This window comes from Phalacrocorax carbo, chromosome 25 (assembly GCF_963921805.1).
Source record: "Phalacrocorax carbo chromosome 25, bPhaCar2.1, whole genome shotgun sequence".
Lineage (NCBI taxonomy): Eukaryota > Metazoa > Chordata > Aves > Suliformes > Phalacrocoracidae > Phalacrocorax > Phalacrocorax carbo.
This window is the reverse complement of record NC_087537.1, coordinates 6,238,413-6,255,151: the sequence shown is the minus strand read 5'-3', so window position 1 is coordinate 6,255,151 and position 16,739 is coordinate 6,238,413. Positions and strand designations below refer to the sequence as shown.

Below are 16,739 nucleotides of genomic sequence, written 5' to 3'. Positions count from 1 at the left end.
GGCGCCGGCGGGAGCGCGGCGGGGCTAAAGAGATCAGCCCGGCCGTGCCCGCGGGCAGGGGGCGGCGATGCCCGGCAGGGCGGCTTGCCTGTGCCCTCGGCCGCGCCCAGCGCCCCGCTGCTTCTCCTCGGGAGCAGCGAACGCGCGGCGGCTGCTCCGCGGGGAGCGGCGTGTCCCTGCGCGGCCGCCGTAAGCGCCGCCGTTAGGGGCGGGGCGGGCGGGAGTTTAAACGACAACGGCGGCGGTGCCTCCTCCTACCTCTCGGGGCGCCATGGCGGGCTCGGCCGCCCCTCGGCCGCTCCGCGGGAAGTCCTTCTACCTTGACCTGCCGAGCGGGCGGAGCGCGAAGGAGCTGGCGGAGGCCATCCGGCGCCTCGGCGGGGTGAGCGGCTACGGGGGGCCCCAACCCCCCTCACCTCCCTCCCTGTTGGGGACCCTCATCTCCTCACACCTTCCCCCCGGGGGGGGCCCTTCTCCTCACCTCCCCCCCTCATCCTCTTGGGGGGCTCCACTCACCCCCCACCCCCCTTGGGGTGGCCCTTCCTCTCACCCTGGGTGACCGGGGGCCTGAGACAGCCCCACCTCTGTCCTCAATCTGCTCTTTTTTCAATGGCTTCCTTATTTTCCTGGGTGTTCCCGCTGTTGATTTGACCCCGCAGCGCATCCGCCTGGGTCCCCGGCGGGCCTCGCCTCGCAGGCGGGGGGCCGCTCGGGGAAGGAGGCCGCCCTCCGCCGCCAGCCCCTCGCTGCGCTCCATCACCTCGCCGCTGGCTCCTTCCGGACCCACCACGGGCCGCTGGGCAGCGTGCTCCAACCCCGGTCTGCCGGCACCGGCTGCTGCGAAACTGCCTGCTTGACCCTTGGGGGCACTGGTTGCCTGCTCCTGGCAGCATCTTCTCAGCGGTGGTAACTGGTTGCCTGGTTCCTCCTCATCCCTCACAACAGCCTGTGGCAGCTTAATGTTTTAGGAGAGTTGTGGGACTTTCAAATGTTTCCTGGAATTCAACATAGGGTATGGTAGGGTAACGCCAGCCAAGCCTCTTTTGTCATGTAGCTGTTATGCTTTTCTTATGGCTCTCCCAGAAAAGCCATCTGGGCCCTTCCCCCATGAAGCTGTTGTTTGGGTGGATCCATATGGCATTCTTTGTAGCCTCTGCAGATTTCCTTGGTGCCGATATTGCCCACCAATTCCTTACATCTTCTCCCAAGAACCTTCAAAAAGTAGTATCGCTCCAATCACCTGGGCTGGAATCGAGGATGGGGGCTGTGCCCAGCAGCTGGTCCTTCATCTGTTTCATCTTTCAGTTGCTTTATGACCCTTAAATATGGTTTTGTCCTAATAGTTGTTACTATTCATTTTCAGATTGTTTAATCTCTCTGTTTGAGGCAGATTTCTCATGTGCACCCCAAAACTTCCTTAAATTCTTTAATGCTATGCACAGGTGTAAAATCTTCATTTAGCTCTTGTCACTGCTGTGTCTCTGCTGCCAGGATCGTGCCTTGGCTGTGGAGACATGCAGGGAAGCCGGCTTGTACTCTTTCCCTTTTTTTTAATCACACCTTTATGCTGAACTTCCTGATTTCTTTCTGTCCTACCCTGGATGTGCTATCAACACTCAGGGATGCTCTTCATTTCATAGCATCTCTTACTTAGCTGTCTATCTTCAAGTCTGAGAAATGCTTGCTCCCAGCAGTCAGTTATTTCTCTATGTAGCTGCAGCACTACTTGGAAATAATTTTATCCTTTTTACTGTCCCTCTAGCTTCTTATCGGGCATCATCTCAGGTCACTTCCCTTGCTGAAATGCAGTCTGCTGGCAGTGGAGTTCTCATTCTTCTTGCTCCTGTGGAGATACTGAATTCAAGTGCAGCATGGCCACCATCTGTAAAATGCTCTCCAACAGTAACAGCCAAACCCACGCCCCATGTGTTGTTCAGGACTGTATTAAGAGCATCTTATGGCCCTGGACTTCCCTGTGGTGTCCAGAGCTCAGTCTTGATGTAGGGCTGATGGCAGAGCATTACTTGGACAAAGAGACTTTGATTTACTCTCTTCAGTGCTTGCAGCCCCCTTGATCTCCCAAAACACAAGACAGCATTGCAGGGCAGCTTGCAGTGTTGCTTGTGGTGCTTCACACAGGTGGGGTCTGGGCTCTCAGTCCACAGGGATTCTGTAATGCAGCAGAACTGGCTTGTTCAGCAGCCCTGGTTTCAGACTGCCTAGATTTTAGTCTTCATGTGTGCTTCATACCTCTGTGTTAGTGCCCCATGGCCATCTGCCTTCAGCTGAGTTTCTGATAAGCCTATTCTTTGTATCCCCAATTTTGGTTCTTCTCCTCTTCCTTGGACTTCTAGCTTCTGTGCAGAGCTGTGCATGCTTTGGCTTTCTAGTTCCCTGCTGTCCTGTTCTGTGTAGAGCTGCTTGTCTCAGCTGTTCATTTTCTAATTTATTTTTCTCAAATGTGTTCTGCCACAGTGATGCATGATGTCCAGGGCTGTTTTATCACCTACTGCTTTTCTTTCCTGAAACCATTGTTTGAGTAGATAATGGTAAACAGTGTCGTGGAAGTCTCAGTCTGATGGTTCTGATGGTTATTTGCAGTGTAGCTCTAGGGTGTGCTCCCTCTGCACATCACAGGATCTCCTCTCTTTCTGTGAGACAGCAGTAAGGACTGGAAGAAGAAATTACTTGTAGAAAACTAGTACTTTCAGCTGCCGCTTATTCATGTGCGCAGTTAGGCTAAAGGCAGTAGCTCTTGCTTAGCAGGACTTTTTCAGCTCAGAGTTGTTGGATGGTTTCAGAGCTGCTGTGTTCTGTCTCTTGCTGCAGGTGACCGAAAGCTTCCTAAGCAAAGAAGTCAGCTACGTGGTTTCCAGCAGCAAAGAAGCCAAACGAGACAAAGCCAGGACTCAGACTGAGATGTGGAGCAATGCAACTTCAGGGGATGCAAAAGCCATGAGCCCAGTGCCTTCTACCTCCAAAGGGAACCACACTAGACCTCACCAGAAGCTACCAGACACTGTAAGAGCTATAAAGGTTTAGGCCACCTCAAAGTTTGGCCCAAGGGATCTATAGAGTAGAGCCTGAGACCAGTGTTGGAAGGTAAAGTTGTTCCTGGCCTAAGGAAATATGTTGTGTGGTTTTTTCCCTCTGGCCTGGCTGTTCATATTTGTACCAATGTTGCTCATGTCTGTGTATTGTTGTCTGCTCAGATGTGCATATCACAGCTTTGAGCTAGTAAACAAGGAATATCTACTCAAGTGGCAGAGGAAATAGAGGGCTTGGCTAGCTTCCCAACAGAATCGGGAGTCTGTCCTGATGCAGAGGTGTGTCTAGAAGAGCCAGAGAAACGTAGCCAAGATAAAACTGCTGCAGGCTTTGGATGTGTACTCGCAGATGCTGGTAGCACAAGGCTGCTGTAACTCGGGAGGAGATCTACAAGGGCAGCTTGCAAGAAGGGATTTCTCTAGGTCCTGTTCACCCTGCCAGAGCTGGGCTTTCTGGTCAGCAGTGCTTGTGGCCAAAGCTCTGGTGGCCTGCGTTGAATGCAGGTGTCTGCTGGGAGCTGTGACCATGGGGAAAGCCTACTGCCTAGGCTATGGGCATCTCTGCCAGCTGGGTCTGGACTGTGTGCAAGTGGGAAGCCTGGGCTGATGACAGGGGTTTCACTTGCTCATGGTGTGTGTTCCCTTGCTCATAGTGCTATCCATTTGTCTTACAAAGAGCTTAACCTATTTGCTGAAATCATTGGCTTGCAAATGAGACCCTGTTCCCAGGAAGGGATAGCAAGGGTGTTCCTAACCCATGCCAGCGTGTTGGGATGTGGCAGGCGGAGTTTCTGAGCTAAGTTGCTACTTCCTCTTGGCTTGCTCTGGAGTATTCACTGCTGTTCAGTAAAAGCCAAGCCTTGGCTGAACAGCTGCTTAGTGTAGACCTAATGGGCTCCTCTGCGGTTTACATTCCCTGGAAATGCCCAGTCCTGCTGTCTTTGAGATGGAGTCTTGGCCAGACTCTCCTCCCCAGCAGAGAGCAGGTATCACTAGAAATCATTCTTACTGCACAGCCACACTGACCTAAGCTTGCTGCTGCCTGGTAGGTTTTGGCTTTAATGAAGTACTTAGCTTGTTTCTTTGCAGGTCCTGATCAGCAGGGGGAAGGAACTGCTGCAGAAGGCCATGAAGAATCAGGTGAGCAGCGTGTGGATGGGCTTTTCTTTAACTGGGTATGTTAAAGTACTGCTAGGCAGCACAGAACCAGTGCCAGCCACTTCTCCAGAGCCCCTGCCTCCTGAAGGGAGCAGATTCAGGGGATGGTAAAGGTATGAAGCAGTTGGTTGTGGCTCTGCAGAATATTGTGCAGCACTCCTAGGCACTGTTCTTCATGGAGCTGTGTCATCCTTCCATGTTAAGTACTTCTAAGGCCTGTCCCAGTGATCTGGGTGCTCAACAGAAGAGAATTATTAACACAAGACCCATTGTCAGATGAATTTTTAGCCCAGAAGAAACTAAAGCCACATAGCTGGGGCAAAAGGCTCCCCTGCAGTCCTTTCACTGATATCACAAGCGGCCAAAGGAATCTCAGTGCCCACTTAGAAACTCATGCTATAGCAGGGATTAAAAGTTTGACCTAGATGCTACTGTTAATTTAGGGTAGAGAGAGCATGAGTTCAACCTTTTCTGCTGCACCCTGATTTTAATAACGGCTACACAATGGTCTGTCGATTGGGCAACGGGAAAATCTCTCTAAACCAGATTTAGAGCTGCATGCGCTCACACAGCCATCTCTGCTTTGAGCTGTACTTTGCCAAACCTCTCTGTCTGTACAGGACACCTGCAGTGGCAGCAGTATCCTGGCCAACGCTCGCCTGTGGGGAGTCCAGATCTTGCACGTGGATGGTATCCTTCTCTGTGGCCTGAAATTTAGCTGTTGGTAATTTGTGACTGTTGAGACAGGTGGAGCAGAAGTGATGTGAGCGTGGTACAGGAGAAGGAAGAAATTGTGAGCAATACCCAGTACTTGACTGATGCTGTCCTGGATGTTGCTAGCCTTCAAAAACCAGATTTCCTTGTATGTATAGAATATGCTGCTGTCATATTTACAATAGAAAACGCTGAGTATGTTGTAATGTACTGAAGCTGTAAATTAGAAAATGTTAATAGCTTGGTCAGTGCATTAATTTGTTCCAAAAAGACCATTTTTACTAATTGACCTGGAAGTACAGATCATGATAATGGCAGGATTTGGTCATTTTTAATTAGGAAGTGCTGATGTTTGAGGACTTGTGCTGGAAGGCGCCTTCCATCTCAGTGATGAATGGGGAGGGGGTGACAGGAAAGACAGATGGTGAAACTCTGATTCTAATAATAGGTCTGGAGTAAAAGGTTCCTGAGTGTCCAATGACAGTGACATACAGCCGTGGCTGAGCTCGTCTGGATGTGTGATGGAGGCGGCGGCTGCTCGTACATGTTCCTGGGCAGCCAGCTCCGCTGATCTGCGGCGGTCTTGCAAGCCTGTCAGGGCTTTCAAATGTCGGGGTCTGGTCTGTGTCCTGCAAAATTCCGAACAGTATCTCATTTCTGCAGAGATTTAAAGCCGGCCTCCAGCTCTGCTAAAGAGCAAAATGGGGGTCCATCCCTCAAAGCACTCTTTCTCTGCTTCTTCTTGGGCAAACTGTGCAGTGGTGATGCTCTGCCAGGTGATGGCAGGCTCTGGCGCTACGCGCTTTCCCCCAGCGTGGATGGGGAGTTACATTGTGCTGCAGTCGATGGAGGGGAACAGCTCACCTTCTCTTGTTGAGCTATGGCTCTTTGACATCCCACCACGCAGAAATGTTGTCGTACGTTCAACAGCTGCTCCATGCTGCCTCGGGAGCAAGGAAACGGTGCCAGAAGACAGAGGTAACTGACCTAATTCCAGCCCAATTTGAGCTGCTCAGAATCCCTCGGTAGCTCTAAGCAATCCTTCTAGCTCCTCTAGTAAGGCTCATAAGCAAGGTGACCTGCTGGGTTATCATCCAACACTGGGCAATCTGGTGCTTCTTTTTATTGATGGAGATGTCAAAATTCAAAGGATTTTCCCTTTTGTAATGTGAGGGTCAAAACAGATGAGAATGAAGCAGCTGTTAGTTATCAACCTCATCTGTAGCACAGCTAATACTGATTTTGGCTTGTAAGGGACTAAGAGTAAACCAAAGATCACACGCAGCTGGTACACTGGCTTTCTGAAGTATATTTTAATGCATTGGAGAGGTCAGTGAGAAGTTGGGGCATAAGATCAGAGAGTGGCAGCCTGTATATTGTATTTAAAGTAACTCGGGAGACAAAATACCGGGGGGGTGTGATATAGTCTTTGATGCAGGAGCTCTGAAGTGGTGGGTGAGACTGCTGTAATCTCGCTTTGCTGCTCTGGGATCAGTAATTACAGTGCTGCCTGGGCTAGCTCCTGTACTAAATATGTCACTTTTTCCTTCAGGCAAAGTGCCTCGCATCCGGATCAAAAATTCGCAAAGGTAGGCCCGGAAGTTGTGCCTGCTAATACAGCTGAGGATGTTGTGCTTTTGGTTTCAGGCAGTGTTTTTAAAAATCCCATAAGCAGTTTGCAGCTCAGCTCCCAGAATCCTGAGGCACCTGAGATCTGCGCTGCTGGCACTGCACGTTGAATCCACTGGCTCAAACGAAATTTTGAAGAATAATGCATCCTACAGAGGAGAGCGTGTTCCTCACAACCCACTCGCTTCTGTTAGACTGAAATGTACTGCTGAGACACCAATCTAGGGATAACACTTCCAAAGGAGGGAAGGGGGGGGAAACCAGGTTCTCATCTGCAATTAGACAAGAGCCAATTGTGGTACTGAGATTGGCACCAGGAATGTAAGTTAATCTGTGACTTTGCTCGTTGGAGAGCGAATGCTCAGTAATATCTTGGCAGACTCCAACCTGGATTTTGCGTGTGACACTTGGAAGACTATTTTCCAGTTTGGGGGAGAAGGTGGTGAAAAAAGGCTTGGAAAAGCTGTCGGGTAAGGCAGATTGTCTGCTGCAAGCTCAGAGCTCTTCGTTGTGGCATGCTCTGAACCCTGCCTGGGGACCTGTGGTGACAGCTGAACCGTTTGTCGCTGTTCAGCACTCTGCTGTGAAAGCTCAGGACCTGTGCACCAGCCTGAGTTTTATTTGGGGCCCTAAACATGGCCTTGCTTTCAGAAGTGCTAAGCATTTGGCAGCATTTATGTGGGAAAAATTGATCCTGTACTTAAATAGCTACTTTAGTGGTGTAACAGCACATTTGATGTAACCTCGGGATGAGGCTTGAGGAACTAACTGGTGAGGACAGGTGGACTCAGCCCTTCTGGAGGATGAGGTTAAAATTTCTTTGGAGAAAATAGCACTGAGTGCCAGGATCGCAAGAAAACAAAACACCTCACCCTTCAGAGGCAAGAAGGGAAGGCACAGCCTTGGTTTCAGGGTCAGGCAGACGCCCTGTGGTGTTCATTTGTCTTAACCAGGTCTGTACTCAGATTTCCAGGCTGAGCGTAATGTTATTGCTTGCGAATTGAACATACCTGTGAGACAGGAGGGACCTGGTAGCTTCTTCTCCCAGCCTGGCTCTGAAAACCACCTCCCTGAATGCACTGCTGAGGCTTTCTTCTGCTCCCTTAATTATATATTATGCCTCTGTAGGAAGCATAGCTGCTGTTTGTCCTCAGGGACCAAGCAAAGGCCAGACAGCGCTCTTCAGCGGTGTTCTCGTGCCAAGCTTGGCTATGCAGCATGTTGGTTTGTCTCCAGCAGCTCTTAGTGCTCCGAGTTAACCATCCTGGCCTGAGCCTTTCTGAACTCTGGGCTGTTGTGTAAAAGTAAAGGGAGAAAAAGGTGCTGGAAGGGTTGGTGTGGAGCCTTGTGCACGTGCAACTGCTGCTGCAATTTTTCTTACAAACTTGTCTCTCATGCTTGGCGGCATGTTACGTTGAGGATGCATGATGGTTTTTAGGATTCGAGTCAGAAGTGGAGGTTTTGGGTTAGGCCACTGGCTAATAAGACTGAGTGGACATTAAAGATGCAAGGGGTTTAGCTGAATGGCCTGTCAAAGGTGAAAACAGTCCCCGGTTGGGCTGCCTCTAGGGTTTGGTCACCCTGCTGAATACTCTGGAGGTGAAGGCTGTTGTAGGTTACCCAAAGAGCTGTTTTGGCTGTGCTTAGCCATCACTTGGCATTCACAGGTGTCAGAAGTACTGCTGAGCTGGGCTCTGTAGCCCAAATCTGTTGGGGAATGAATGAATGAAGTAGGGAATTCGGTCAAGGCAACTCCTAACCAGCCTTCTTTCTCACAGGAAAATTGAAACCCCCTTTTCTGAAGGTTGAAGACCAGAGCAGGTAAATGAGGTTTTTCTAAACATCACAGCCAAGCTATAGCAAAACCTCAGGGGCAGTGAATATCCTGTCCATAAGGCAGAGCGTGGCTTCCCTGAAGACCCTGCTACGCACTGGGAAGTTGACCCTTTCCTAGAGGGAGGCAAATAGAGCTTAGAGAAACAATCTGGGTGGCTCATATGTCGGGGGGAAAAGGTGTTAAATGAGACTTGGCGAGAGTTTTACTTCCTTGCTTGAATTCCATTTGTGATCCTCAGCAGGTCACTTAATCTTCTTGAGCCCTCTGAAATGAGGAAAGAGATTGAAACACATGAGGTCAGGGCCTGTAACTTGATGACAGCATCCAGCACAAGGGGATCTGATCTCTGCGGTGTTTCTAACAACTCTGTAACTCTAACCAGTATCCAGAGTGCTAATTAATTATTTTGAAGACAACATTTAAGGCAGCTACAGAGTTAAATATTAGGTTTTCCATGCTGCATGCAACAAAGTGTGAAGAGAGATGTGATCTGGGAATGAAAACCTTCCCATGCTGCTGGGTAGCTGAAAACATTGCACTAGCTGCTGCTGGTGTGCCTCAGGGGTAAAAGGTGGGTTTTCAGCTGAGCAGGCAAGCCTGCCTTCTGCCCAAAACATCCCCCATCAGTGCTGTTACTGGGAATTGGGTTTAATAATTCCAGTGAGAAACGGGAGATATGTGGAACAGCCAAATGAAAGGACAGCAATGGCCAGTATCCCATCATAAAGGAGACAGCACTTTGAGCCCCTCTAAGGGCGGGGGCAGCTCTCTAACCATGCTGTCACTGCCAGAAGTCTGACATCCTGATCTGCTGCTTTCAGGCAATTCCGACCCTTCCATCACCAGTTCAAAAGCTTTCCTGACCTGAACTTCCAGGCACCCAAAAGCTGCAGCCCATTTGAGCCTCTGAAAAGCCTCTCGAATGGTTGCAGAGCCAGGTAAGTTGTAGCTCCTGTGCAAGTTTTGAACACAACTTCTCTGCTAACTGCTGCCCTGCTGCTTCCTGGGACTTAGAGACTCACTTGTCTGTTCTGGGTTAAGCAGGCATAGCCCAAAGGCAGCACTGCCTCCCCGGCCCTCACGCAGGCAGGCAGCTGGGTGTCTGCTGATGCTGTCAAGTGAGGGCAGGGATGATCTTTGCTGTACCTTGCAGGGGTGTGGAGGGCTGTCCGATGCGCAGCAAGGGGGAGAAAAGCCCCCGATCCACAGTGGTCACCATGCCAAAGAAGAAGAGGGGATTTTGTGAGTGCTGCCAAGAGACCTTTGAAGAGCTGCAGAAGGTAAAGGCTCCCCTGGGACCTGGTCCCTTGCAAAAGCTATGGGGGCCACTCGGCGACTTCATTAATCATGATGTGCCCGTTATCAGTACGAACCCTTTTGGAAGGAAGGCAGATTCCTTCCTTGTGGTATCTTGTAGGATCAGCCTTGCAGATGAAAGCCATAGTATATCTGTGCTCTGATGACCTGGTCTAGGCAAACAGTGGTTTTGAAGATTGGAGCATGACATGCTCATCTCTGGGGCTGGGAGAGCCTCAAGGATCATCCTGTTACCTGATCTGTAAGGCGGGAAGCCTATTCCACAGCAGCTGGGGGACACAGGCTGATTAAGAAGGTGGGAAGAGGTCCCTTTATTTCCTGGAAAATGCCAAGCTATGTGGCTTTCAGAGCCCAGCCTTTAGTGATAGACAGTACATATTTGGAGCCTACATTTTTTTACTAGCTGCTGGGGAAAGCAGTAGGCTGCTGTTAGATACAGACACAGCCTCCTCATCAGCAGGTGTCTATGGGAACAGAATACTCGCTGTAGGCAAGCGGGGGTAACTGCGTTGCCTACGTTTCCCAAACCTGCTTCCAAACAGTGGGTCTATCTGGTGAAAAGCCTACTTGCCCTCTAGTCTGTTAGGCTGTGGGAAGTGGCTGTTACTGCAGATTTCCCTTCTGTGAAAGGATGAGTGTTGCTAAAAGTGCCTCTGCCACCTTCCAGCACCTCCAGAGCCTCCAGCACAAGCGGTTTGCCCTGGACAACTCGCAGTATGTCCCTGTGGATAGTGTCATCTCGCAGCTCACCAACAACTTTGTGGAGCGATCAGCCACGTAAGTTTTTGCAAATCTGGTAGCTCCTGGAGCTGAACAGCAGCGTGGTGCTGGGAACAGGGCCTGAGTCTCTGTGCTGCTGTGGTACTGGTCCCTAGCTCGTGCCCTGTGCCAGGGAACTGGCCAGCAGGGAGCAAAGGGCTGCAACTGGCTCTGCAGAACCTGGCACCTGCTAGGCAAGGTTTAGACGAGCTGTGGGAGATGGTTTTGAGTTTCTGTGGCTTCTTTGCTTCAGGGAACTCCCTGGGGACTTCTAGTGCCTCTTGAACTAGAAAAGACAGCTGAGCCCATCTCTTCAGTCCCCATGTCTGACGCAAAGCCCGCTGCTCTGGTAGTGCTCCTGTGCCCAGGCCCTGGGCTGTTGAGAAGGCTGAGAGATCCCTCGTCCTGCCTGTCTCCTTTGCCAGCAGCAGTATCACTGCTGAGCCTCACCAGTCTTAAATTTCTTACTGCCTCCTGAGCAAGGGCTTCAAATATCCTGCACTGCAGAAAGCCCTTCATCTCACTGGGGAGAGGGTGTTGCTAGGCCTAGAGAGAGCGAGCCTTAACTGATGGTTCTTCTCAGGGTGCCGCAGTCCTGCCTGACAGATGAACGCTTAGTGCCTCAAGCACAAGTTACTGGAGGAATTGAGATGCTGACAGCAGAGCTGGGAAAGGAAAGGCAGCAGCCTGAGCATGGTGCTGTGGAACTGCTGATTGGTATGGAGCATGATCATGGCCTGAAGACCAAGGAAAGTTCCCCTTGCCTGCCCAGGGACAGGGTCAGTAATCCCAGAGAAGGAAGAGGGTTGTCAAAGAACTGCTTTCTGGGGCTGCCTGTTGGAGAAAGACCCACCAGAGGGGCCTGTGCTCTGCGTGGCCCCACAGAGGAGTCTGCAGTGGGGAATACAGATTTGGGCTGGGGGACTTGCCTAGTGGCCGCTCATGTTGGAGAGGCAATTGCTTCTTCATCTGAACCTCATAAACAGCACGTGCTTGGGCCCATCAGCCATCTTCCACAAGCACTGCCTGCCTCCAGGAAACACCACCTCTTATCCAGACAGAGCACCCAGGTAGGAAAGAAGCCCAGGCTGGAGCTGGGCGGTGGCCTCTCTCTCTGCAAGCAGACAAACCCAGTGGATGGTGGGGTGGGTGTGCAGGGAGCAGGACAGATGTCTGAGCCAGGCTTGCCCAGTGTGGTGGAAGCTGGCAGCTTGCCCCTAAGCACAAAGCTCTCCAACAGACCTCATAGCTCCCTTGGTTTGGACCTGTGCCCATGCGGGAGCCCTGGGGACCCTGCATCACTGCCAGGTTCCCTTGAAGCTGCGTCTGTGGGCTTTGATCGTGCAGAGGCTGCTGCAGCCAGCACCGTCAGCGAGCATGGCTGGAGCAGAGCGAATGCAAGTTCCCAGGGGAAGCAGCTCAGAGGGGAGAATGAAAGCACAAGAAGAAATGTGAACAGTCCCGATCGGGAGAGCACAATGAGCAAGACCAGCTGTCCTACTAGCTGGTTGCCCTCTCCAAAACTGCCTGTGGCTGAAGCCAGATGTTGCTACTCGCTCTGTGTCAGAGCAGCGGAAAAAATAGCACCTGAGCTACCTGACCTCCCAGGCCACAGGGAAGAGTGGGCTCCGTGCCCTGGCCTCCTTCAGCCTCTTCCACATAATGCACAGGCTGATCATGACTTTAGCAAAAGTTCTTCTGAGTCAGACTGGGATGTCCAGCTGCTCTCAGGGGTCCAGGATGTCAGGATTCAGTCTGTGGACAGGGACTTGCTCCAGAGGATGCGTATCAATGTGAGGGACAGCAGGTATGAGTCTCAGCTCTGCTCGGTCCTGAAGCAGAAGTCAGAGCTTGCCTGGGCAGGCAAAGAGGACAAGAACTGCAGGAACTGCTGCACAGAGACCAAAGGAGCCTCTTTCCCCATATTTGAGACATTTTTTGGCAGCTGGACTAGTTAAAACCACTTCCTGGCTGTTCTCTGGGCCCTTAGTGGAAGCTGTGAACTGGCTGGAAAGGGATTTAACAAGCTGCCCTCCCTGTCAGGACCAGGAGGTACAGCCAAGAGCTGGAGTGAGGACTGCCAGCTGCATGGTGATCTCCAGACACTGCAGCCAACCTGGGCAGCCCTCCTGTTGGGAACTGATGGGTGAGGTGGTGGTTTCACTGTCCTTGGCTCTGGGATCTTCCCTTGTCTCCACTGGTAGCTTTCAGAGCCAATAGCTTCCTCCTTTAACTCCTCACTGGGCTGCTGGCAAGATGGTCTTTCTCTGGAAGTACCTCTTCAGCAGGAATATGCTCTTTGCCCTTCCAGACTGAGAGCATGGCCTGTTCCTCTTCTCACCCAGTCCTTGGAGGTGTAGAGATGGTGGAGAGGAGGGTCCTGGGAGTGAGAGCTGTGTTCTTCATGTGGTTTGGTGTTTTGTTGGATGTCTTTGAGTATTTACAGATGTTTGGAACTGGTACTAAGTTCAGGGATTTTAGCAAACTTTTAAACTTTGAAATAAAATGGAAGAGGAGATCCTACTCTGCTGTCTGTTGGGTAAAACTTGTCTGGTGGCATTAAGCACAGCCAGCTCGAAATTGCCTGAAATCTCCATCGGTAGAGGCTAGGTGGTGACTGGGCAGGAGCCTTGCTGGAGAGGGTCTGTGGGGGTGGTGGTGGGCACCAGGCAGGATATGGGGCAGCAGTAGCTCGGGTCACATAACATCACCCTGTATGTGATTTGCCCTAGGAATGATGTGGTCAGTAGGCTGGGGGGAGTTGCAGGGGTGGCCCCAAGCAAAGAGGGACATGGAGAAGCTGGAGAGCAGTCACTGGGGCTATTGACCTCGCCTGGGCATGGGGTGAAGGAGAAGAGGTCAGGGCTGGGCTAGCCTTGCCAAGAGGAGGCTGAGGGGTATCTAAAAGCAGGTTGTCACTTCTTGAAGGGCAGCTCCAAGTAGGATGGAGCCAACCTCTCTGTGTTGCTAGACCTCCCAAACCAGGGCTTCTGAGGTGCAGGTTGGGAAGGGGAAAGGCTCCCTGCCCAGGAGGGTGGGACAGCCCTGGGCCAGGCAGCCAGAGCAGTGGTGTCTGTCTGTCCTTGGAGATTTTCAAGCCCTGAGTGAAGAATAACCATCTTCCTTTGCTCAAGCCCTGAGCAGCTGGGTAAGGCAGCCCTGCTGGGAGCAGGAAGCTGGACATGAGGCTTTAGAGGTTCCTCCTGAGCTCAATTGCCCTCCAGTGCAGCAGCCAGACTCCAGCTCTTCATTGCCTACTGAAGAAGCTATACAGGTCATGAAGGGCTGAGCCACACCAGGCATGGGGCTCTGCTGTGGGCATGTCCCTGTAGGTACCTGCTGGCCCAGCTGAGGGATAATCCCTGGAAGGGAGGTAGAAACAGGCTTGGTGTGCCAACTGGCTGACACCTTGGTGTGCTCGGTCTCCTGGAGGCAGCGACCAGCTCTGTGTCCCTTGGGCAGCGGAGGGGTGACTTGGCCTGTAGTATGAGCCAGGCGGGGGTTCCTTCAGGCCATCAGTGGGAGCTGACAAGGTGGTCAGTTGTCCCCTGCAGAGGCTGGGTCACCTCATGGCAGCGTTGCTCAGCGGAGGAGGCAGGGAGCGTCCCTGGGGCATTAGCAGAGATGGGGCTGGGAGACCAGCTGGGGGCTGAGGGTGGTGGTTCTTCACCAAGCTTGGCCTTTCTGTAGAGGGGTACAGGAGCCCTGATTGCTGCCTGCCCCCTCCTAATGTTGGCCAGTGACCTACATCATGGGCATCCCTGGTCCTGGGGACTTTGGGAGCTGCTTTGTGGACCCTTGGGGACTGTTCAGGCCTTGGGTCAGATGCTCTTGCTGCAGCTGTGCTCGCTGCCATCTGGTGTAGACCCCTCCTGTGAAGCACCCATCCCTTTGTCACCGTGGTCCTGCAAGGACCGCTGGGAGAGGCTGGTGCCCCTGTAGACCTCCCTGGGGTGCAGAGCAGCTGCTCAGTCAGCTCAGCTGCGCTTGGTGCCACCGGTTCCTCACCTCGTTGCTTCATTTGTGGCTAATTATTGCGTGGAGGAAGATGAAGGCCTGAGGGCGGCAGGTCATGGCTTTGAAGCCTGTGCTGAGCTTCATGGGAGGGGCGTGGGGCTGATCTGGGCAAGGTCTGCCCTCGAAGTGCTGCTCAGCAGCTGGGACCACTGCAGTGTGGCCGAGGAGGTTTCCCAGAGCCCATTTCCCCATGCAGCTGTCTGAAAGAACCAGCCTAGGAGCCGCTTCCCTGCGTGTACCAGCCCCCATGCCCGCGGGGTGGGCGGATGAGCCCCCAACCTGAGCGTGACCCCTCAGCAGCTCCTCTCTGCTAAAACCAGGCTGAGATGAGCCTGCCCCCCTCCATCCTGGAGCTGCTGCAGGTTTTGGTTTGTTAAGGCTCTGCAAAGTGTCGATGGTAACGAGGTGAGTGGCAGAGCTTGGGGAGGGGAAAGGAGGAGAGCTGGGGCTGGTGCCCATCCCTGTCCCCCAGCCTCAGGCCCATCCCTGTCCCCCAGCCTCAGGCCCATCCCTGTCCCCCAGCCTCAGGCCCATCCCTGTCCCCCAGCCTCAGGCCCATCCCTGTCCCCCAGCCTCAGGCCCATCCCTGCCCTGTCCTGCCTTTGCTTCTGCCTCCAACCACTTCTGCCCCCCACTTTTGCACAAGAGCTGTGAAAACCAAAGCGGCTGTTGTTAATGAGGCCGCCAAGGGGGTGCGGGTGGGGAGGGGACCTGTTGCACCGCTGTGACTCACAGCTTAAAATACTGAACAAACGTGCTGGCAAGGCAAGTCCGGCACTTACACGAGTGGCTTTGAGCTGCAAAGTTGCCACCGGGGACCCAAAAAGGCTGTTGGACCAGTGGGTGTGTGAGTCCCAGGGGGAGAAGGGAGCAGGTGTGTGGGGTCCAGAGGAAGGTGCTTGGAACAGAGAGGGGTCCCTGAAGAGGGGGGACACACGCCAGCGTGGCTCTGCGGTGCCCTGTTGGGGGGGGGGGGGTGGTTTTGGGTGCTGGCACACAAAGGGAATCCTTCCCCCAGGTTTATCATGGCCCTGGGAAGTGCTGGGAGGAGATGGTGGGGCTCCCCAGGTGCTGGCTGCCGTGGGGAGGGGATTGGAGCCTGATCTGAGGTGGCACAGGAGCGGTTCGGCTGGAGTCATAATGCAAAATGGGGCAAAAAGGTTTGAAGCTGGGATGAGTCACCCTGGAGGAGGGTGAGGTATGTGACCTGGGGGTTCAGGACCCCTGGCTCGGTCTTTCCAGGGGGCTCTGGGTTCTTCCTGTGGCAGCCGGCCTCTGGGCTGCGATGGGGGACACCAATGTGCCTGAATTCCCTCACTGCTCTGGGGCACCGTGATGGCTCAGCTGTGCCCCTCGGCCCCCTGCCAAACACAGGCAGGGGCTGCCCCTCGCCATCTGTGGGGGCACCCAGCACCCACCCGGACACGGCCCCGAGCAGGCCCTGATGAGCTCCAGGAGGTCTCTGTCCTACCTCTGGCCCTGTCTCCAAGTCAGAGGGATGAGTCCCCCCTGCGCTGGTCAGAGCACCCATCCTCTGGGGGCTTGGAGCCCCCCAGGACACTCCCTCCCAGGGGTGCCCACAGCTGCACTGCATCCCCCTGAGGGGCTGAACGTCGCCCACCGCGATGCTGGACCCCCACTCCATCCCACAGCTGCAATGAACAGGAGTTTACTGGGGCTTTTCTCCCCCCAGAATTGTTCTGCTCTCCCCAGGTGGGGAGTGTGGCCTTGCAGTACCACCCGAAATCGTGGCAACCCAAGAGGGGTCCTTGTTTCTGGTACTTCCTGAGGGTTATGCCTGGCTGGGGCGGACCCCACAGCACCCACCCGCTGGTGGCGATCTGCGATCAACCCCCTTCCCCAAGCGCCAGGGGTGCCAGCACCCCCAGTTTCAGCATCCTCCCCCAGGACCCCTGGCTCCACCCAGAGCTGGGGTCCCACAGCCAGCACCAACACCAGCTGGGGACCCAGGCCCAGTTAGGGACCACATACCTGCTGGGATGGGGGTCAGTACTGGTTGGGGGGGCTCCAGTCCCACCTGGGGGCTCGGGTACCAGTTGGGGGCCTGGTACCGGCTGGCAGCTCCGGTAGTGGCTGGGGCGGGGCTAGCTGGCGACCAGTTAGGGACTCAGCACCAGCTGGGGGTCTGGTCAGTCCCAGCCAGGGCCTCCGATTCCAGCTGGGGGTCCTGTACTGGTGGGGGGGAGCCAGTACTGGTGTGGGAGGGTTTGGTACTGCTTGGGGGGGGGCTGGTACTGGTG

The 16,739-nt window shown here is 53.6% G+C and overlaps 1 protein-coding gene across 1 annotated transcript; it reads left to right on the top strand.

Annotated features, from left to right (window-relative positions):
- Positions 1-215: 215 nt before the first annotated feature.
- DBF4B (DBF4B-CDC7 kinase regulatory subunit) lies at positions 216-12,984 on the top strand. The gene is made up of 11 exons (XM_064473661.1): positions 216-382; positions 2,830-3,021; positions 4,137-4,187; positions 4,826-4,895; positions 5,827-5,897; positions 6,472-6,508; positions 8,327-8,369; positions 9,207-9,323; positions 9,539-9,665; positions 10,370-10,479; positions 11,045-12,984. The coding sequence occupies exons 1-11, from the start codon at positions 272-274 to the stop codon at positions 12,417-12,419; spliced, it is 2,304 nt and encodes a 767-aa protein (XP_064329731.1). The 5' UTR covers positions 216-271; the 3' UTR covers positions 12,420-12,984.
- The last annotated feature ends 3,755 nt before the right edge of the window (positions 12,985-16,739 follow it).

Excerpts from the sequence above, each read along its gene's own strand:
- DBF4B (XM_064473661.1), top strand. The coding sequence starts at position 272 with ATGGCGGGCTCGGCCGCCCCTCGGCCGCTCCGCGGGAAGTCCTTCTAC. Across the intron at positions 8,370-9,206 it reads AAGGTTGAAGACCAGAGCAG|GCAATTCCGACCCTTCCATC; the intron begins GTAAATGAGGTT and ends TGCTGCTTTCAG. Across the intron at positions 9,324-9,538 it reads TCGAATGGTTGCAGAGCCAG|GGGTGTGGAGGGCTGTCCGA; the intron begins GTAAGTTGTAGC and ends TGTACCTTGCAG.